General features: G+C 42.3%; 1 protein-coding gene across 2 annotated transcripts in view; it reads left to right on the forward strand.

The window, feature by feature from the left end:
• Positions 1–804: 804 nt before the first annotated feature.
• Positions 805–16,010, forward strand: part of SQLE (squalene epoxidase) — a 29,920-nt gene continuing 14,714 nt past the window's right edge. Inside the window, exons 1-6 of one of the 2 annotated variants that reach the window (XM_032783331.2) lie at positions 805–1,132; positions 1,265–2,004; positions 4,099–4,345; positions 4,652–4,832; positions 11,718–11,814; positions 14,273–14,386. In XM_032783331.2, the coding sequence (XP_032639222.1) occupies positions 1,711–2,004; positions 4,099–4,345; positions 4,652–4,832; positions 11,718–11,814; positions 14,273–14,386 (933 nt within the window). In that variant the 5' untranslated portion in view covers positions 805–1,132; positions 1,265–1,710. Of the gene's footprint in view, positions 2,005–4,098; positions 4,346–4,651; positions 4,833–11,717; positions 11,815–14,272; positions 14,387–16,010 lie in introns of both variants that reach the window. The other variant, XM_075063220.1, reaches the window with a different exon arrangement.

Raw genomic sequence — 16,010 nt, forward strand, 5'->3', positions numbered from 1 at the left:
TCAGAGCCCCACTGTTTTTTCTTACTCTTTGGCCTCAGGTTGGAAGCCTGAAGTTAACCTCATAAATCTATACTTAGGGACCTTTGGTATTATTTTTGGACTTGCTGAGCACTCAGCAGCTCCTACTTTGTTGTTGAGATCGCATCACTTCTGCAAATCAGGCCACTTATTTACTTGCCTAAATATGATGTAACAAGTCTGTCCCCAGGGCTCATAATAAGTCACTGTGTAAAACACCAAGATGTTACACTGGGGAGTGCAATCCAGAATTATGTCCTGCCCCACCTCATTTTCCCCCTTCCTTCTTGCCCTTGTGCCCCATCTCTCCCCCCTTCTATCAGCCTGCCCAGGTGCCCCATCCCTCCGCACTGGGGGAACAGCGGCAGGGTGATGGCCCGGGTGCTGCCAGGGGGTCTCAGCTATGCAGATGGAGAGCCCGGAGACAGGCTCTCCTGGGGAGCAGGACGCAGCCCCGAGACCCCAGCCACGGCGAGCGGTCAGAGGCGGGAAGCTGCGCCCTACCTCCCCCACCAGCGCGCAGCATCGTCCCTCCCCGTGCCCATGGCAACCGCAGGGCGCAACCCCTTCCCCTAGCCCCGCCCGCTTATTTCGTCACATCGCACTAGGGGCCCGGAAGGCGTCAAGCCCCGCCCTCCGCTCCCTACTATTGGCCATATCCCAATAGCGCCATCTCGGCCTAGCACCGCCGATTGGCCCAGAGCTGCTCGGGCACCGGGCGCGCGGCGCTTGGAAGGGGACTGGGGGAGCCGCTTATTAGCATAATCCCCCCTCCCTGTGCTCCTGGCTGCTTGGCTGCCAGCTGTCAAGTCTGTAGCCTGGCAGTGGCGGCGTCTGGGGAAGAGGGAGCGCGGGAGGCCTGGCTCCATCCTCGTCAGCCTGGGCGAGGAACGGCTCAGCCGTGGGGAGAGGGGCTGCCCGGAACCCACCGAGGGGCAGGGGAGCCGCAGATCAGCGCGGGTCCATTGCCGGGCGACCTGTGCCAGGGAACAGCTTTTTGGGATCGCTTCTGTCAGCCTGCTGGGGCTTCTGGTGAGGGCTGGGAGAGACCAGCCGGAGGATTTCTGAAGGGCTGCACCAGCGTATTTATTTCGGGGAGGAGCCTGTGTTCAACGTGAGATTTAATAAGATTTGATATTTAACGGGAAGGGTCTCCCCGTCTTATAAATCCCCTCTTGTGGCTACCGCCAGAAGTCTCATTTCAGGCCACGTGTAATAATATGTTGGTGTAATTATTTTTGTGCAGGAGAGCACCTGCTGTTGGAGAAAAGAGACTGTGACCCCCCCAAAGGAGATATGGCATCAACCCACCACCACCACCGCAGCAATGAATTTGACCCTCATGAACATCAGGTGGCAATAGCTGGGGCCAGTGCTGTAGTCAGTTTGTAGAATTTAAATCCTTTGAGCTGCTGTAAATCTCTCTCTGATGGTTTAAGAGATTTGTAGTGAATTCATACCACTTTTTGGAGCATCCTTGTCTCTGGGCTGCCATGCCACAGTAAAGCTGCAGTTGCTGCCTTTTGCAGGGCTTTGTGAGAGAGTCTTCTCTGTTACCACATATATATTTTAAAGAGGATATTTGTATTTTTATGATTTTTATAGCTTGTGCAAAATCCCCTTTTCAGAAACTTCAGTCACAGCACAAGTGTTAAAAGGAACCACTGGGGACAGTTACTTGCTCTTGTCATAATGTGGACTTTTCTGGGCATCGCCTCCTTCATCTATGTATATAAGAAATGTGGAGACTTGATGACTTATGTCAACAAAGAGGTGCTGCTGACTATGTTGATGTTTTTCTCTCTTGGTTTGTTCCTGTCTTATCGGTATCGTTCTGGGTGGCTAAAACAACAGCAGTGGGGGCAGCAGAAACAGTCCCACTTTGGGATGCTCTGTAGTGCTCTCTCAGCTTTGCCACTCATTGGTTTTTTCTGGACCAAATCCACCCCTGGATCTGCACAGGCAGAGCAAACTAAATCCAGAAAGGTAAGTTCAGTTCAAACCTGGAAAATAGAATGGAGTCCTTTCACTGTTGTTTTTATATTAGGGCTCCTCTGTCAGTTTGAGGGAAAAGCACCTAATGAAGGTTGGAGAGGATTTATCTTTGTAGTCCCCACCTAGGGATTTGTTAGATTTTTATTTTGGTTTTGGGTGACAAACTCATAGATGGAGCCTGTTTAATCAAGACACTAGGGTCTCAGGTTTCAAATTAAGTTTAAAGGTAAACCTTGGGCAAAACGCCATTATTAAGTTGATTTGCAGTTTCTGTGTTTGTGTAATTTCCAGTAAAGTATTTTTCCCATATAGGAAACATCTTGAATTGTTAGTGCTGTGACATACATCAGCTTTCAGCATCTCTACATTTGAAAGAAAAACATTTATCTGGCAGACTAGAAAATTTTTTTGCAGATACATCTGATGAAATTCATAGATTTCTATAGATAATAGTAATAGTAATGAAATATCACATATATAGGGTTTTACACCTTCAAAGGCTTTTAGAACATTGGGCAGAATCTCTGAAGCAGACTGCCAGCATTTTCTTGTCTGCCAGTGATATGATAGTGGAAAGCTTTAGTTTGTGGAAGGAGCTCAGTAGGAGCCCCACTAGGGTCTCAAGCAGATGTACAGAGTCAGTGCATCCTTTGAACTACAATAGCTGGACCCCCTTCCATATGCACTTTGGAGCAGAGCTGACTCTGTCTGATCCCCTGCACTAGAGATTGTGACCTCATGCTGCAGCAATTCTCCTGGGACTTTCAGCTGTTGTATTGTTTCTTATAAAGACTATACCCTGAGCCTCAGTTAATTTATTTTATCTTTACTTCCCAGATTTTATAATCATTTAAAGTAGCTATAAACGTGGCACCCTGTTACCTAAGAATCCTGTTTCCTTTCTAGGTAGTTGTACTGATACAATCTAGCTTTTACTACAGTAAGTGCTACAGAGCTGTGTCAAAATGAGCTGGATTCCGTTCTACTTTGTACACCATTGACAGCTGTCATTTAAATTCTGATTGTAGAGTGTTTATTGCTGGGAGTGACGTAAAAAGCAGAAAATACTTGAGATTTTGAAAATTGCAGGTATAAACTGCAGTTCTGGTAGTCAAAAAATATTTTGCAGGTTTGCCAAGTGAGTTGTTGACAGAGTATAAATAAGAAACTCTACTATCACATTTGTCATTTTGTGCAATGTGAGGTATAATTGATTGGTAATTGCCAGGAAGGACTGGAACTTATCAGGCCTTTTCCATACACAAGAGAAATTGATTAACCAGCATATATATAATTTGATGAATGACAGTATTTCGGGTTTCAGTTGTAAGCAATATAAATAGTCAAATGATAGCACAGCATATATTTAAAGTTACCTAACACTTTTCATGATAAATCTCTGTTTTCAGTTATTTATAGCTTTGCCAAATTGTAACTGTTTGGGCTGAAATTTTCCATTTTGGGTGCCTGCCTTGGGGTATTTGTTTGTTTTTTTGAGGGGAGATTTCAGCTAAAATGGTTCAGCCATTCTCAGAACAAGGTTGTGCAGAAATGCATTTTGACCATGTTAAAAGAAATTCTTTCAACTTTTGAGAAGTTCTAGTGCGTCTGCTTTGCAGAAATTTGGCAGGGAGGTTGCCTTTGTGTCAGGAACATACTTTTTGTCCTCCCTGCGAAAATTCTCCCAAATCTGACCACATTTATACTTGGCCTCAGAAAAATCTCTGTCTCCAGATCAGTACTGTCCTGCCATCCATGGCCCTTATATGGCTCAGGATCCACTCCTGCAAACCCTTTATACTGAGCTTAATGTCTGCCAGCATGAACATGACACATTACTGAGTACCCCCATTGAATTCCAGTGGGACTACTCAGATCACTAGGCTCAGTAGTAATGGTTTGCAGCATTAGGGGAGTTGATATTCAAACCTAGACTTAGAAAAAAACTGACTAATTTTAAAAGCCAAAAGATAATTCACAGTCATTCAATTTTTATATTATATTGTCTATTGTTATTATTATTATTAAAGAGTATAAATGCTAGATATGTCACTTGCATTTTTGTTGGTCTTAATTTCTACATAGGGTAAAAGAGAGGTAAACTCAAACACTGTGACAGAGACTGCTACAAATACAATATTAGCTCCTCGGTCTGATCCAGAGGTTATCATTGTGGGTTCAGGTGTACTTGGTTCTGCTTTGGCTGCAGTGCTGTCACGGGATGGAAGAAAAGTGACAGTAGTAGAGAGGGATCTGAAGGAACCTGACAGAATAGTTGGAGAGTTGTTACAACCTGGAGGATATAATGCTCTTAAGGAACTGGGTCTTGAAGGTAAGTAAATATTTTGTTGCAAAGGTATTTACTCAACAAGGACAAAAACCCCTTCTATCAAAGAAAAGCATGCTTACAAAGAAAATTTAAAAAATACAACATATTCTGGATATATTTGGATTAAAGCTGCTTGTTCTTATTGTTTCCTGTCCACCATTTTGAAAATGTCCCCTTCTGTGTTGTATGCATGTGATCATATGCTAAAGAAATAGAATATTCTTGGTGTAGAGGTCAATTTTTACAGACTAATGCATATTCCTTGTTGTTCTTTATTCTTTCAGTAATAAATTGGGATTTGTTTTCCAGATTCAGTGGAAGGTCTTGATGCTCACATAGTAAAGGGTTACGTAATTCATGATCTAGAGAGCAAGTCAGAGGTTGAAATTCCTTATCCAAACTCTGCAGATGGACTGGTGCAGAGTGGAAGAGCATTTCATCATGGGCGCTTCATCATGGGTCTCCGAAGGGCAGCCATGGCAGAACCCAAGTAAGACAGCTGGCTTAAAATTTTAATCAACATAGTATAAAAATTTTAGGTCCTGTTCCTGCATCAGGATCCAATAGCACAGTTCCCTGCACCTCTGAGATGCTCCATTCACTTCAGTGGAACTCTGCAAGGGTTCAAAGGTCTGCACTAGACAATCCTGATGCAGGAACTGAGCGTTAATCGTTTTTTTTTTCGCTTCAATATGCACATAACATATTTTTGTAGATGTTTATAAGAGGTATATTAATTACACCATAATCAGCTAAAAGAGCATGTAAGTAAGCAACTGTGCATTGGTCTTTGGGACATAATTTGGTCTTGGATTTATGAGAATACAGATTTTAAACATTGAGCGGAGACAACATATTGTACCACATGAAGGAGTGTCCCAAGTCTCAGAGGTTAATTCTTCACTTGCATCTGTTGTAGTTGTTTATATTTCTGCAAAGCGGTTGTAAAACACTACCAGTCATCGATAGTGTGCTGTCTGTGTATGCAACGCTTGCACTGCATGCCACAGAATTACAAAATGTGGTCCAACTGGCAGTCTGTGAGGCGGATCTTGTCCCACAGGTTGATTCTGATTCAGTGGGGAAACAGGTCTGTAATGTATAATATATACTTTAATAAATTGGGTCAAAGGCCTGGTCTATACTACGCGTTTAAACTGATTTTAGCAGCGTTAAACCGATTTAACGCTGTACCCGTCCACACTACAACGCTCTTTATATCGATATAAAGGGCTCTTTAAATCGGTTTCTGTACTCCTCCCCAACGAGAGTAGCGCTAAAATCGATATTACCATATCGGATTAGGGTTAGTGTGGCCGCAAATCGACGGTATTGGCCTCCGGGTGGTATCCACAGTGCACCACTGTGACCGCTCTGGCCAGCAATCTGATGACGGATGCTGTGGCCACGTAAACAGAAAAAGCCCTGCGAAATTTAGATTTTCATTTCCTGTTTGCCCAGCGTGGCGCTCTGCATCAGCACAGGTGGCAATGCAGTCAAATCCAAAAGAACTCCAGCAGGACCCGTATGGAGATACTGGATTTGATCACTGTATGGGGAAACAATCTTTCTATCAGTCAGCTCCGTTACAGAAGACGAATGCCAACGCGTTTATGAAAAAAAAAAATTCCAGGAACACAGTGCTGCGTGCGACAAGCGTAACGGAAGCCAAGACAAATGTACGTCTCATGGGGGAGGGTCGGAGGACTCCAGCTATCCCACAGTCACAGCAGTCTCCGAAAAGTATTTGCATTCTTGGCCTGAGTTCCCAATGCCTGTAGGTTCCAACACATGTTTGGCCGTGGTTCAGGGAATAGTCCTCAATTTACTCCCTCCTCCACCACGTGCAAGTAAAGGGAAAGAAATCGTTTTCTTTGACTTCTTTCAGTGTCACCCCTATGTCTACTATTGCTGCTGGTAGACGCGATGCTGCAGCAGTGAAAGCGATTTGCTCCTCGTTCCTCCCTGGTGGTAGTGATGTAGTAGGACTGGTAACCGTCCTTATCAACCAGTGAGTGCTCCTATGCTTGATAACTGTTGAATATCTTCGGCTGGCTAGAGGTGAGGATGGCGCGGGCTGGTGCTGGGTAAAAAAGAATGTTCCTGTCATTTCCAGTAGATGTACAGAACGTGTAGCCGTCTTCACATAGCAATGGGACTGAGCTTCTCTTCAGCTCCTCCCTTTCATTGTAAAGAAAGATTCTGTACTGTCTGGGACTATCAGACAGTGGATGCTGGGTCCTTTCCCCACACGCTTAATGTCCTGCCTGGACTATATAGCACTGAGGCTACCCACCTTCCATTTTATGTCACTAAAATTCAGTGTTTCTTATTCCTGCATTCTTTATTACTTCATAAACAAATGGGGGGACACTGCCTCGGTAGTCCCAGGAAGTGTGGGGGAGAGGAGAACTGTGGGTTTGTTGCAGGCAGCTCCCATGAATGCACGAATAGCCATCAATTTCTGCGGGATCTGACCCACAGAGCAGCTGCTCGTCTGATTTTACACTGTGCTGCTCTAGTAACACTTGCCCATATTCTAGCAGACGACTCTATCTTTTAGAAACCATAAGAGGTGATTGAATCAGGAGATCATCCCAGTTTTTTCTTTTACCTCCGGCCGATCTCAGCCAGGGGACCATATAGTAACAGGCAGTACAGACAAACAGATTAACCATTCATCTCCATTAGCAATTTACGTGGTAGCAGAACAGTACAGAACAACTGATAACCATCTCTACATCATGCAAAAGCAAATGAAGCTTGCTATCAGCACTGGAGTATCACTCTGTCCGCGGCATCCAGTACACATACGGTGACTGTTTAAAAAAAAAAAAAAAAAAGCTGAATGGGCTCCATGGTTGCCGTGCTATCGCGTCTGCCAGGGCAATACAGGGAAAAAGGGCGCGAAATGATTGCCGTTGCTTTCCCGAGGAAGGAATGACTGATGACATTTACCCGGAACCACCCGTGACAATGATTTTTGTCCCATCAGCCACTGGGCTCTCAATCCAGAATTCTAAGGGGCAGGGGAGACTGCGGGAACTATGGGATAGCTACGGAATAGCTACCCACAGTGCAACGCTCCGGGAATCGACGCTAGCCTCGGACCATGGACGAACACCGCCAAATTAATGTGCTTAGTGTGACCGCGTGCACTCGACTTTATACAATCTGTTTTATAAAACCGGTTTATGTAAAATTGGAATAATCCCATAGTGTAGACGTACCCAAAATGAGCCCTGCAGCAAATAGTAGTAACTTGAATGGAGATGAACTTGTGTACACCAGTGCTGATCTGGGCTATTTGCCAAAAACAGCTATACTCTTATCAGTAAATAATGCACAGAACTACCTGGATAGATCAGAGAAGAAAGTGGTAGAGATGACTCACTTCATGATCAGGAATTGTAAATACATGGAGTTATTCAGGAATAGCCACTGTACTTAAATTCACGCTCCACCTTGATCTTCATTAACTTTCAAGTATAGACATGTTGATCTTCCTGCTGATATGTTTCATGATGCTGGAAATGAAGCTTGCCTTAGCAAGAATGAGGATGATCATGATCTTCTTTTCTCTACTCCTCCACCTTTTCCAATACTACATATAAAAGTAAAATTTTCGTAAAAGAGCGATGAACACATCCAGTAGTTTTGGGATTCTAGAGTCTTGAAGGCAGCCCCTTCTTCCCTAAAAACATTTGTAACAAACTTCTTTATATGATCACTGCCTTTATGTAAGAGGGGTGTCAAGAAACCTAAATGTTAAAGGAAAGTAAGGTTTTATTGCTTTATCATGCAACATACCACAATAAGCTATATATTTTAAAAAATAAGTACACGGGTATGTATGAATCTTTGTTCTTTACTGAAAACTTGTTTGTTTCCATTAAATCTATTAGATTGAACGAATTAATTATTTTGAAAGAATTTTTAAAATATCAACCCTGCAATACTGCTAAGGTTGATGCAAGCTGAGGTGATCTGCTGCATTTGTGGTCATTATGAAAGTTTAAGCTGCCTGGGCATACCTTTAATTTCAGTGTGATTTGGGCACCTACTTCTTCTTAAAATCCTTGAAAATTCTTTACACATTTTTCTAGCGGAAATTTAGAAAAGCTAGTATTTGTAACGAGTTCATTTCTTCCTTTTGTGGTTCATTTTGAATGTATTCCACCTCTCCATGTACCAGGGTAGGGAAAGTTGAATATTTAATTATAATTGGGAGATTTCAAACATTTGTAATTTTGAGTGCCATGTGGTCTTACTTTTTCTCTCAGAATTCTTAAAAAATGTGTCATGGGGAGTGAAAGATTAGTGTCATTACAAGTGAATATATTATTTTAACATGTACTAAGCAATAAGTATTTATTTTCAGATGAATACAAGTAAAATTACACATAGGGTAAAGGGATGGTCCTTTATCAATATTATTACTGTTTATTTGTTTAGTTCTAACAATGTGCTTAGTGCTTCACCAGACTCAAAGATAGACACTCCCTGCCATAGGCGCCAACTTTCTCCGGCGCCGGTGGGTGCCTGCGCCACCCCCCCCCCCGGCCCCTTTCCCCTGGCCCTGCCTTGACTCCATCCCTTTCTCTGCCCCTGGCCATGCCCCCATTCCAACCCCAACCCCAAAGTCCCTGCCCTAACTCCGCCCCCTCCCTGCCCCTATTGGATTCCTTCCCCAAATCCCTGGCCCCGCCTCTTCCCCTAGTGCACCGCATTCCCCCGCCCTCCTCACCCCGCGAATCAGCTGTTTTGCGGAGCAAGCACTGGGAGGGAGCGGGGAGAAGCAGGATGCAGCGGTGCTTGCGGAGGAGGTGGAGGTAAACTGGAGTGGGGGGGGAGCTGCCAGTGAGTGCTCAGCACCCACCAATTTTTTTTCATGGGTGCTCCAGTCCTGGAGCACCCACGGAGTCAGTGCCTGTGCTCCCTACCCTGAAGAGTTTAACCTAAAAGACAGAGCCTGTAATTGAATCTGTGTAGGTGGATCCTTGCACCCATGTGAAATCCCTCTGACAATTCAGTTGTTGGCAATTCACTTGAGGAGCTCCTTTTACTGTCATAAGGATTTATTTTAATAGGTTTATGAACAGATGAGACCAAGTCATGCAAATATGTATTAATTTTGGTAATGTACACACCTTTATTTTGATGATAGAACTAAAAGTATATTTACAGTGTAATATTGTTAAAGAAAATGGTTTTGAAAATCTTTTTCTAGGAAATAAAATTTATTTTAGTATTTTTATTAAATAATGAAAGGAAAAAAAAGCCAGACTTTTTTTTTAATCTTCCTAATCTGAAACTCTAACCCCATGAAAATGTGGTGTTTTTTTCCCTCTTCTTCCCCCATACTTATAAGGAGCATACAGTTATGTGTGAGATAATGGAGGAGGAAAGCCATGTGGTAACATAGTGACCTGGCCTACACCTGGCCTACACCAGCATTCAAATTGAAATTGAGTGATTAAATAAAATGAACATAATCAAAACCTATTAAAATCTCTCTTTAAAGAGAGGAAATATAGATTAAGTCCAGGCTCTGGTAGTTGCACTTTCTGACTAAGTGTAGTTGATCAGCGGTCTGTCACTGTCATGCATCCATTGAGGGGGAACTGACTCACGTCTGGCTTTACAAAGATTGTGAAGAGCGCAATAAGTTGGGAGAGAAGAGACAGCATAATTAAAAATGGAAGATATATGGCTTTTGGTGTTCTCAGGATTCATAATAGCTAGTCAGTCATGGACAGCCACGACTATGACCCTAGCTCACCTCTGCAGTTAGGACATCATCTGGATGGTCTGGTTAGGCCCCTCTCCTTCACTGGTCTTTCTCAGGCTGAGGAGAGCTGGATGGGCCATCTCATCTCTTGCGGGTGCCATGCAGTGCAGCTGGTTTCAGGATGTGGCGAAAAACCAAGAGGAGGAAGACAGTGGGGATCAGAAAGAGACACACAAGGGAGGGGAAGACAGAGCGGGATCTCACAGGTATCAGGCTGGGGTGTTTGCTGGTGCAGCAGTGATTGTCAGGTGTTCCCACTGGTGTGTCAAGGTCTGCGTGTCACGATAAAAATCCTTCTGCTGCAGCCACGGTAGTGGTGATAGTCATCCTTCCTACCCCATCTCTTTTTGTAGGGCCCCCAAAATGGTTGATGGATAGAATAACTCATCTCCCTCATTATTTTGTCCACCAAGTAGGCCTAATTTCTGGTCTTACATGCTTCGTTTTTGTCACTCATGATCTTAACACAGTCCTTGGGTGGTATCGGGATCTCTTTGTTTAAATTAAATCAGTCTTTCTGTCTCCTCCTTACATCTTTTCTTAAACAATTTTATGTAATGCGTCATTGTAGCAATTCATGAATCTTTACTCATTTTTTCACTAGTTAAGCTAACCACTAAAGTAGGCCTCTTAGGCCCCAATCATTCCAACAGTGAAAAAAATCACAACCCCTAGCTGACTTAGCTATGCCTGAAAACTGTCTAATGTAGATGCAACTATACCAACAGAACAGTGCTCCTGTTGGCTTAGCTAATGTCATAGTGTGGCTATGCTGTAAATAGAACTTCTTATGGCAGCTTACACCATGTACACTAGGAGGTTCTGCCTGCATAGCTATAGAGGCCAAGGCTCTGTAGTGTAGACCAGGGGTTCTCACCCTTTTTCTTTCCAAGTCTCTTCCCCGCCCCTAAAAACTCCACAGTCTACCTGTGTCACAATAACTGGTTTTCTGGATTTAAAAACTAGGACCGGCATTAGGGGGTAGCAAGCAGGACAGTTGGCTGGGGCCTCATGCCGTAGGAGCCCTTGCAAAGCTACATTGCTCAGGCTTCGGCTTCAACCTCGGGTGGTGGGAATCAGGGCCTGGGCTTCAACCCCATGCGGCAGGTCTTTCTGCTCTAGGCCCCAGCGACTCTAATGCTAGCCCTTTTTAGCGACCCTCCTGAAACCTGCTCGTGGCTCCCCAGAGGGCCTTGGACCCCTGATTGAGAACCACTGATTTAGCAAGCCCACAGATCCCAATCTTGGAAAGACTTCCATGTATATTTTATGTGATAGACTATGAAGTGAACAGGACTAATCACAGTGTATAAAGTTAAGCCCATGTGGATGTCTTCACAGGATCAGGGCCATAGTGTTCAGTGACACTTGGTCTTGGCCATTGATTTCAAGAAAACAGGAACTGTTTAATACTGTGTCTGAAACTAGGCAGAACAATTTTATATGTGTAAATGAATGCTTTTTATATGCAGTAATGTGATCATGAACAACTTGCATTCTCTATGTCATAAGTCAGTTTGAAACTATTGCCCTAAATAGCCTTTTATTTTTTCCTGTACTTTTAAAAGTTCTGGTTTATTTCAGCACAAAATTCATTGAAGGGACTGTGTTACAACTGCTCGAGGAAGATGACTGTGTGGTGGGTGTTCAGTATAAGGATAAAGAAACTGGAGATATTAAGGTGAGACAACAGATTTTACTGTTCTTTGTGTTTAAGTGTTGTGTTGTATGGTCACAGATACAGCATGTAAGAAGATTTGGATATTTCAGAACATTAAATAAATGTGCATCAAGCTTTGGAAAAATAAAGGGAGGTTTTGTGGCCATGTGGATAGAGGGCTGGACTGGGTCATGGTTTCAATTTCTGGTTCTGCCACTGGCCTGCTGGGTGATCTTGGCGAAGTCACTTCACTCCCTGTGCCTCTGTTTCCTGATCTGTAAATTGGGAATATGTGATGATTTATAAAGCATTTTGATCTATCATTGAAAAGTGCTATATACAGGTGAGGTATTTTTATTCTTTTAAACAAGGAAGTAGTGACTTCCACCTACGGCAGTACAGGATAGTACATTACATTAAGAAATTTGTACATTCTCTTTATTTGGGGAAAAAAACCCAGTTTCGGTCACTTTCTAGTTCTGAAGATTTTCTTTTTCTTCAAATACAATCCATTTAACATTCCTGCAGTTTCAATTTCAGAAAATCATTGGTGTATTTTCAAACTGTATTATATATTTTATTATGGGATTTTTGTACATTACAACTTTTTCAGTTTTTCTGCTCTTTGCTGTAGAGGGTTTTAAATGTGGTCCACTGGACTGGGAGTCACTCTACCTCTCTAAGCCTACAGGGGGATAAGAATATTTAACTTTTAAGTGTTTTAATATCTACAGATGGAAAGTATTATATATCTGCCTTGTTTATTTATTAGTAGCCAAAACCTGTTCTTCAGAAATCCAATGGGAGGACTTTCTACAGAGATCTCTCACCCTCGCACCTCCCTCCCACCCCCACCCCCTCACCCCTTTCTGATGCATTCTGCCTGTGGGAGGCAGGATGTTCCCCATAGAGAAAAGGCTGCAGGAGTCACCACTAAATCTGGTGGATATCAGGAGACTACGGCTGTCTGTGTGGAAGTCCTGTCAGTCTCTGCATAGGTTCTGGCTTCCCATGTAAAACTTTTCTGCTCCTTGGGTGCATAAATTTAGTGTAGCTGCCAGAGCTTTTGTCTGTGGCTGCCTGCAGTAATTTTCAGAGGTCACAAAAAGGGTAATGCAGCTCCAATCCATATTTCTTTTTGGACCAATTTTCAGGGGTCCAGATAGTGGGTCCTCATTCTGGCCGACCCATTTCTCCCTCTGGCCTGCCCAGTCTGTGCTCTCTCCAGCATGGACCTTCTCCGGATGAGGAGATGATGCTACAAAGGTAGCTGAGTTCCACTTCTCTGTGGGAGGGTGGAGACTAGAATCTAGATGGGATCTTCCATGCACAGATCTAGTGGGTATGAGCTGGTTCATTATTCACAGGAAAAGACGACATTCCTATGTAATAGTAAAATATCCAATAGTATTAGTCTGGTTATTGGTCTACTTTGTATACCAAGAAACCTTTGAAATGGATTCGTCTGAGGGTTAGCCCTCAAAGTAAAGCTTATTCAAGCTGTGAGGTAGGCAGCCTGAAATCTGGTGGTGAAGGAAGCTCTATGCTCTTTCTTCCCCCACTTGTTAGTTTAATAGGTTTGTGATATGTAAAAATGGACCTTCATTGTCTTTGCCTGAATATCAGGCTGGTCAGAGATTCAAAAACACATTTCTTTATACTTCATGCCTAGCTTGAACACATTTTAATTATCATTCCAGCAGATGTCTATAACTCTTAATGCACATTGTGTACCTAAACACCCAAGAATATTAATGACCAGTGAGTTTTCAAATGATACCTCACAGGGCATATTTTGTACAAAGATTATTACAGTAATGTGTAGCGTCTGAATACAGGAATGCTTAGTGTCACAGTCACTCTTCCATGATTATTTTAACCTCAAAACCGGTAAGTGGTTGAAAAATATAGGGCTTGGGGTGGTTTGTTGATATTAAATTATGTGGTATCCTAAAAGAAGTAGGAGATTCTACGTAACTCATTTTGATAGATTGCCAGTGATTTGGTCAGTAATTGCAGAATTAAATAAAAGTGGTGGTGGTGTGTTATCTGGAAATTATGTTCTCATTTTATTTTTTGTTTGTTCCTTTAAAAGAAAAATGAATTGAGGAACCTCAGCAGAAATCTTTTATTTATTTATCGGTGTGTTACTGTTGTAAAAGATGTTCCGTTTTTGTTTTGCTTATTTATTTATATATAGACGTTCAGATTCTTCAATAAAAAATAAATTAAATGTCGACAAGCATTTTCCTGTATAAGCTCTTCATCTTCTTAAATTGCTCAGAATGTCTCAAAGTTCTTACTTTCTCTCATTCCAAAAGTGATTTATTGTGTTTTTTCCCTTTAAAATTGAGATAAATTAATTCAGCTAATTATATCTTAATATCAGATCTAAAATTATATAGGCTCAACATATCAATAAAAAGATACTTTATCCTTTTTATCTTTTTGAGATAAATATCATATTTTTATGTTGCAGGAATTACATGCGCCTCTGACTGTTGTTGCTGATGGGCTTTTCTCCAAGTTTAGGAAAAATTTGATCTCCAACAAAGTTTCTGTTTCATCCCATTTTGTTGGCTGCATTTTGAAAGTAAGGACCTTGTATGTATAGTACAGGAAGACAGATGACTAATAGCTGATATATATTTTCTCTCCAAATTCAACCATATCTGCCAGTAGCTGTAATGAGAGTTATGTATATGAAGTGAGAATTTATCCTTACGGAAGACATTTAGAAAACCTATGCTTTATTATTTTTTGTTATTTAGCAAGTACTGACAGCAGTCTCTTTAATTATACAGTATTATTAAATGGCCTCCAAAGCATCTATTAGAAGAACAACATGATTTTAAATATTTTAACAGGAGTTCCATTAACTTCTTTTTCATTTTGGCTTTGGGAATTATTGGACCATAGTAAGAGTAGGGACATTAAAAATTGGATTGTGTATTTTTGCTCTTAAATTACTGGATTTGTCTACATGAAAAGTTTAGTGCACAGCAACCCAAGTGTGACTCTCTAGCTCTAGCTTGCTGCACATTAACTGGCTATGTAGACCCTGTTACTGTGCACTAAAAGTTCTGTAGTGTGCTTTGATGCACTCTCATTATAAATGTACTGCAGAACTTTTAGTGCACAGTAGCAGGGCCAACATGGCCAGTTAGTGTGTGGCAAGCTAGTGTGCTGTAGATTCACACCTTGGGTTACCATGCATTAACCTTCTGCGTGGACAATCACACTGATGTGTACCCAGACTTAACACCATTTTTTATCTGGGGATATTATAGGTGTAATGTCAAATATAATACACGAGGTACAAATTCATACCAGCCCAAACTTTCAATGTTCTAAAAATGTTACCCCTATTGAAGTCAGTGATAAATTTTTCATTGAGTTCAGTGAAAGAAGGTTTGGGCCCATAGTCCATACTGAGGACTAGTGCCCTTACTTGGTTTGGGAAAAAAAACCACTCTGGTTTTTATTTAACAATATTAAAACCAGTCATGGAATAAAAATAAGTCAGGGGTCAGCAACCTCTGGCACGCGGCTTGCCAGGGTAAGTACCCTGGCAGGCCGGGCCAGTTTGTTTATCTGCCGCGTCGGCAGGTTCAGTGGACCGCAGCTCCCACTGACCGCAGTTCGCTGTCCGAAGCCAATGTGGGAGGCGGGAAGCCGCGGCCAGCACATCCCTCGGCCCGTGCGCTTCCTGCCGCACCCATTGGCCTGGGACAGTGAATCACGGCCAGTGGGAGCCACGATCCATGGAACCTGCCGACGCGGCAGGTAAACAAAGTGGCCCGGCCTTCCAGGGTGTTTACCCTGGTGTGCCGCGTGCCAGAGATTGCTGAACTCTCATATAAGTAGTCCCATTGACTACTCACGTGCTTAATGTTAAATACGTACTTAAATATTTTGCTGAATTGGTGCCTATATGGAGTAGAAAGCGTAATTACACCTATTGGCATTTTGTCTCCTCATCTCTCTTTTGTTCATTTAAACAAAATCCTAAATAGGCCACTTTACACATAAGAATTAATGAAGGATTTAGTGAAATATATGGCTTAATATACAAATTAAAATGTATTGTCAAAGTATTGAGAATGTGCAAAGAAGTCAAATTATCATTGTTTTTTGAACCTTAGCACTTTCATTGCCCAACATGCAATCCTAATGTTAAATTAATGTGACTTGTTTTGCATTAAATACACTTTAAA

Source organism: Chelonoidis abingdonii, chromosome 2 (genome assembly GCF_003597395.2).
Source record: "Chelonoidis abingdonii isolate Lonesome George chromosome 2, CheloAbing_2.0, whole genome shotgun sequence".
NCBI classification, from domain to species: domain Eukaryota; kingdom Metazoa; phylum Chordata; order Testudines; family Testudinidae; genus Chelonoidis; species Chelonoidis abingdonii.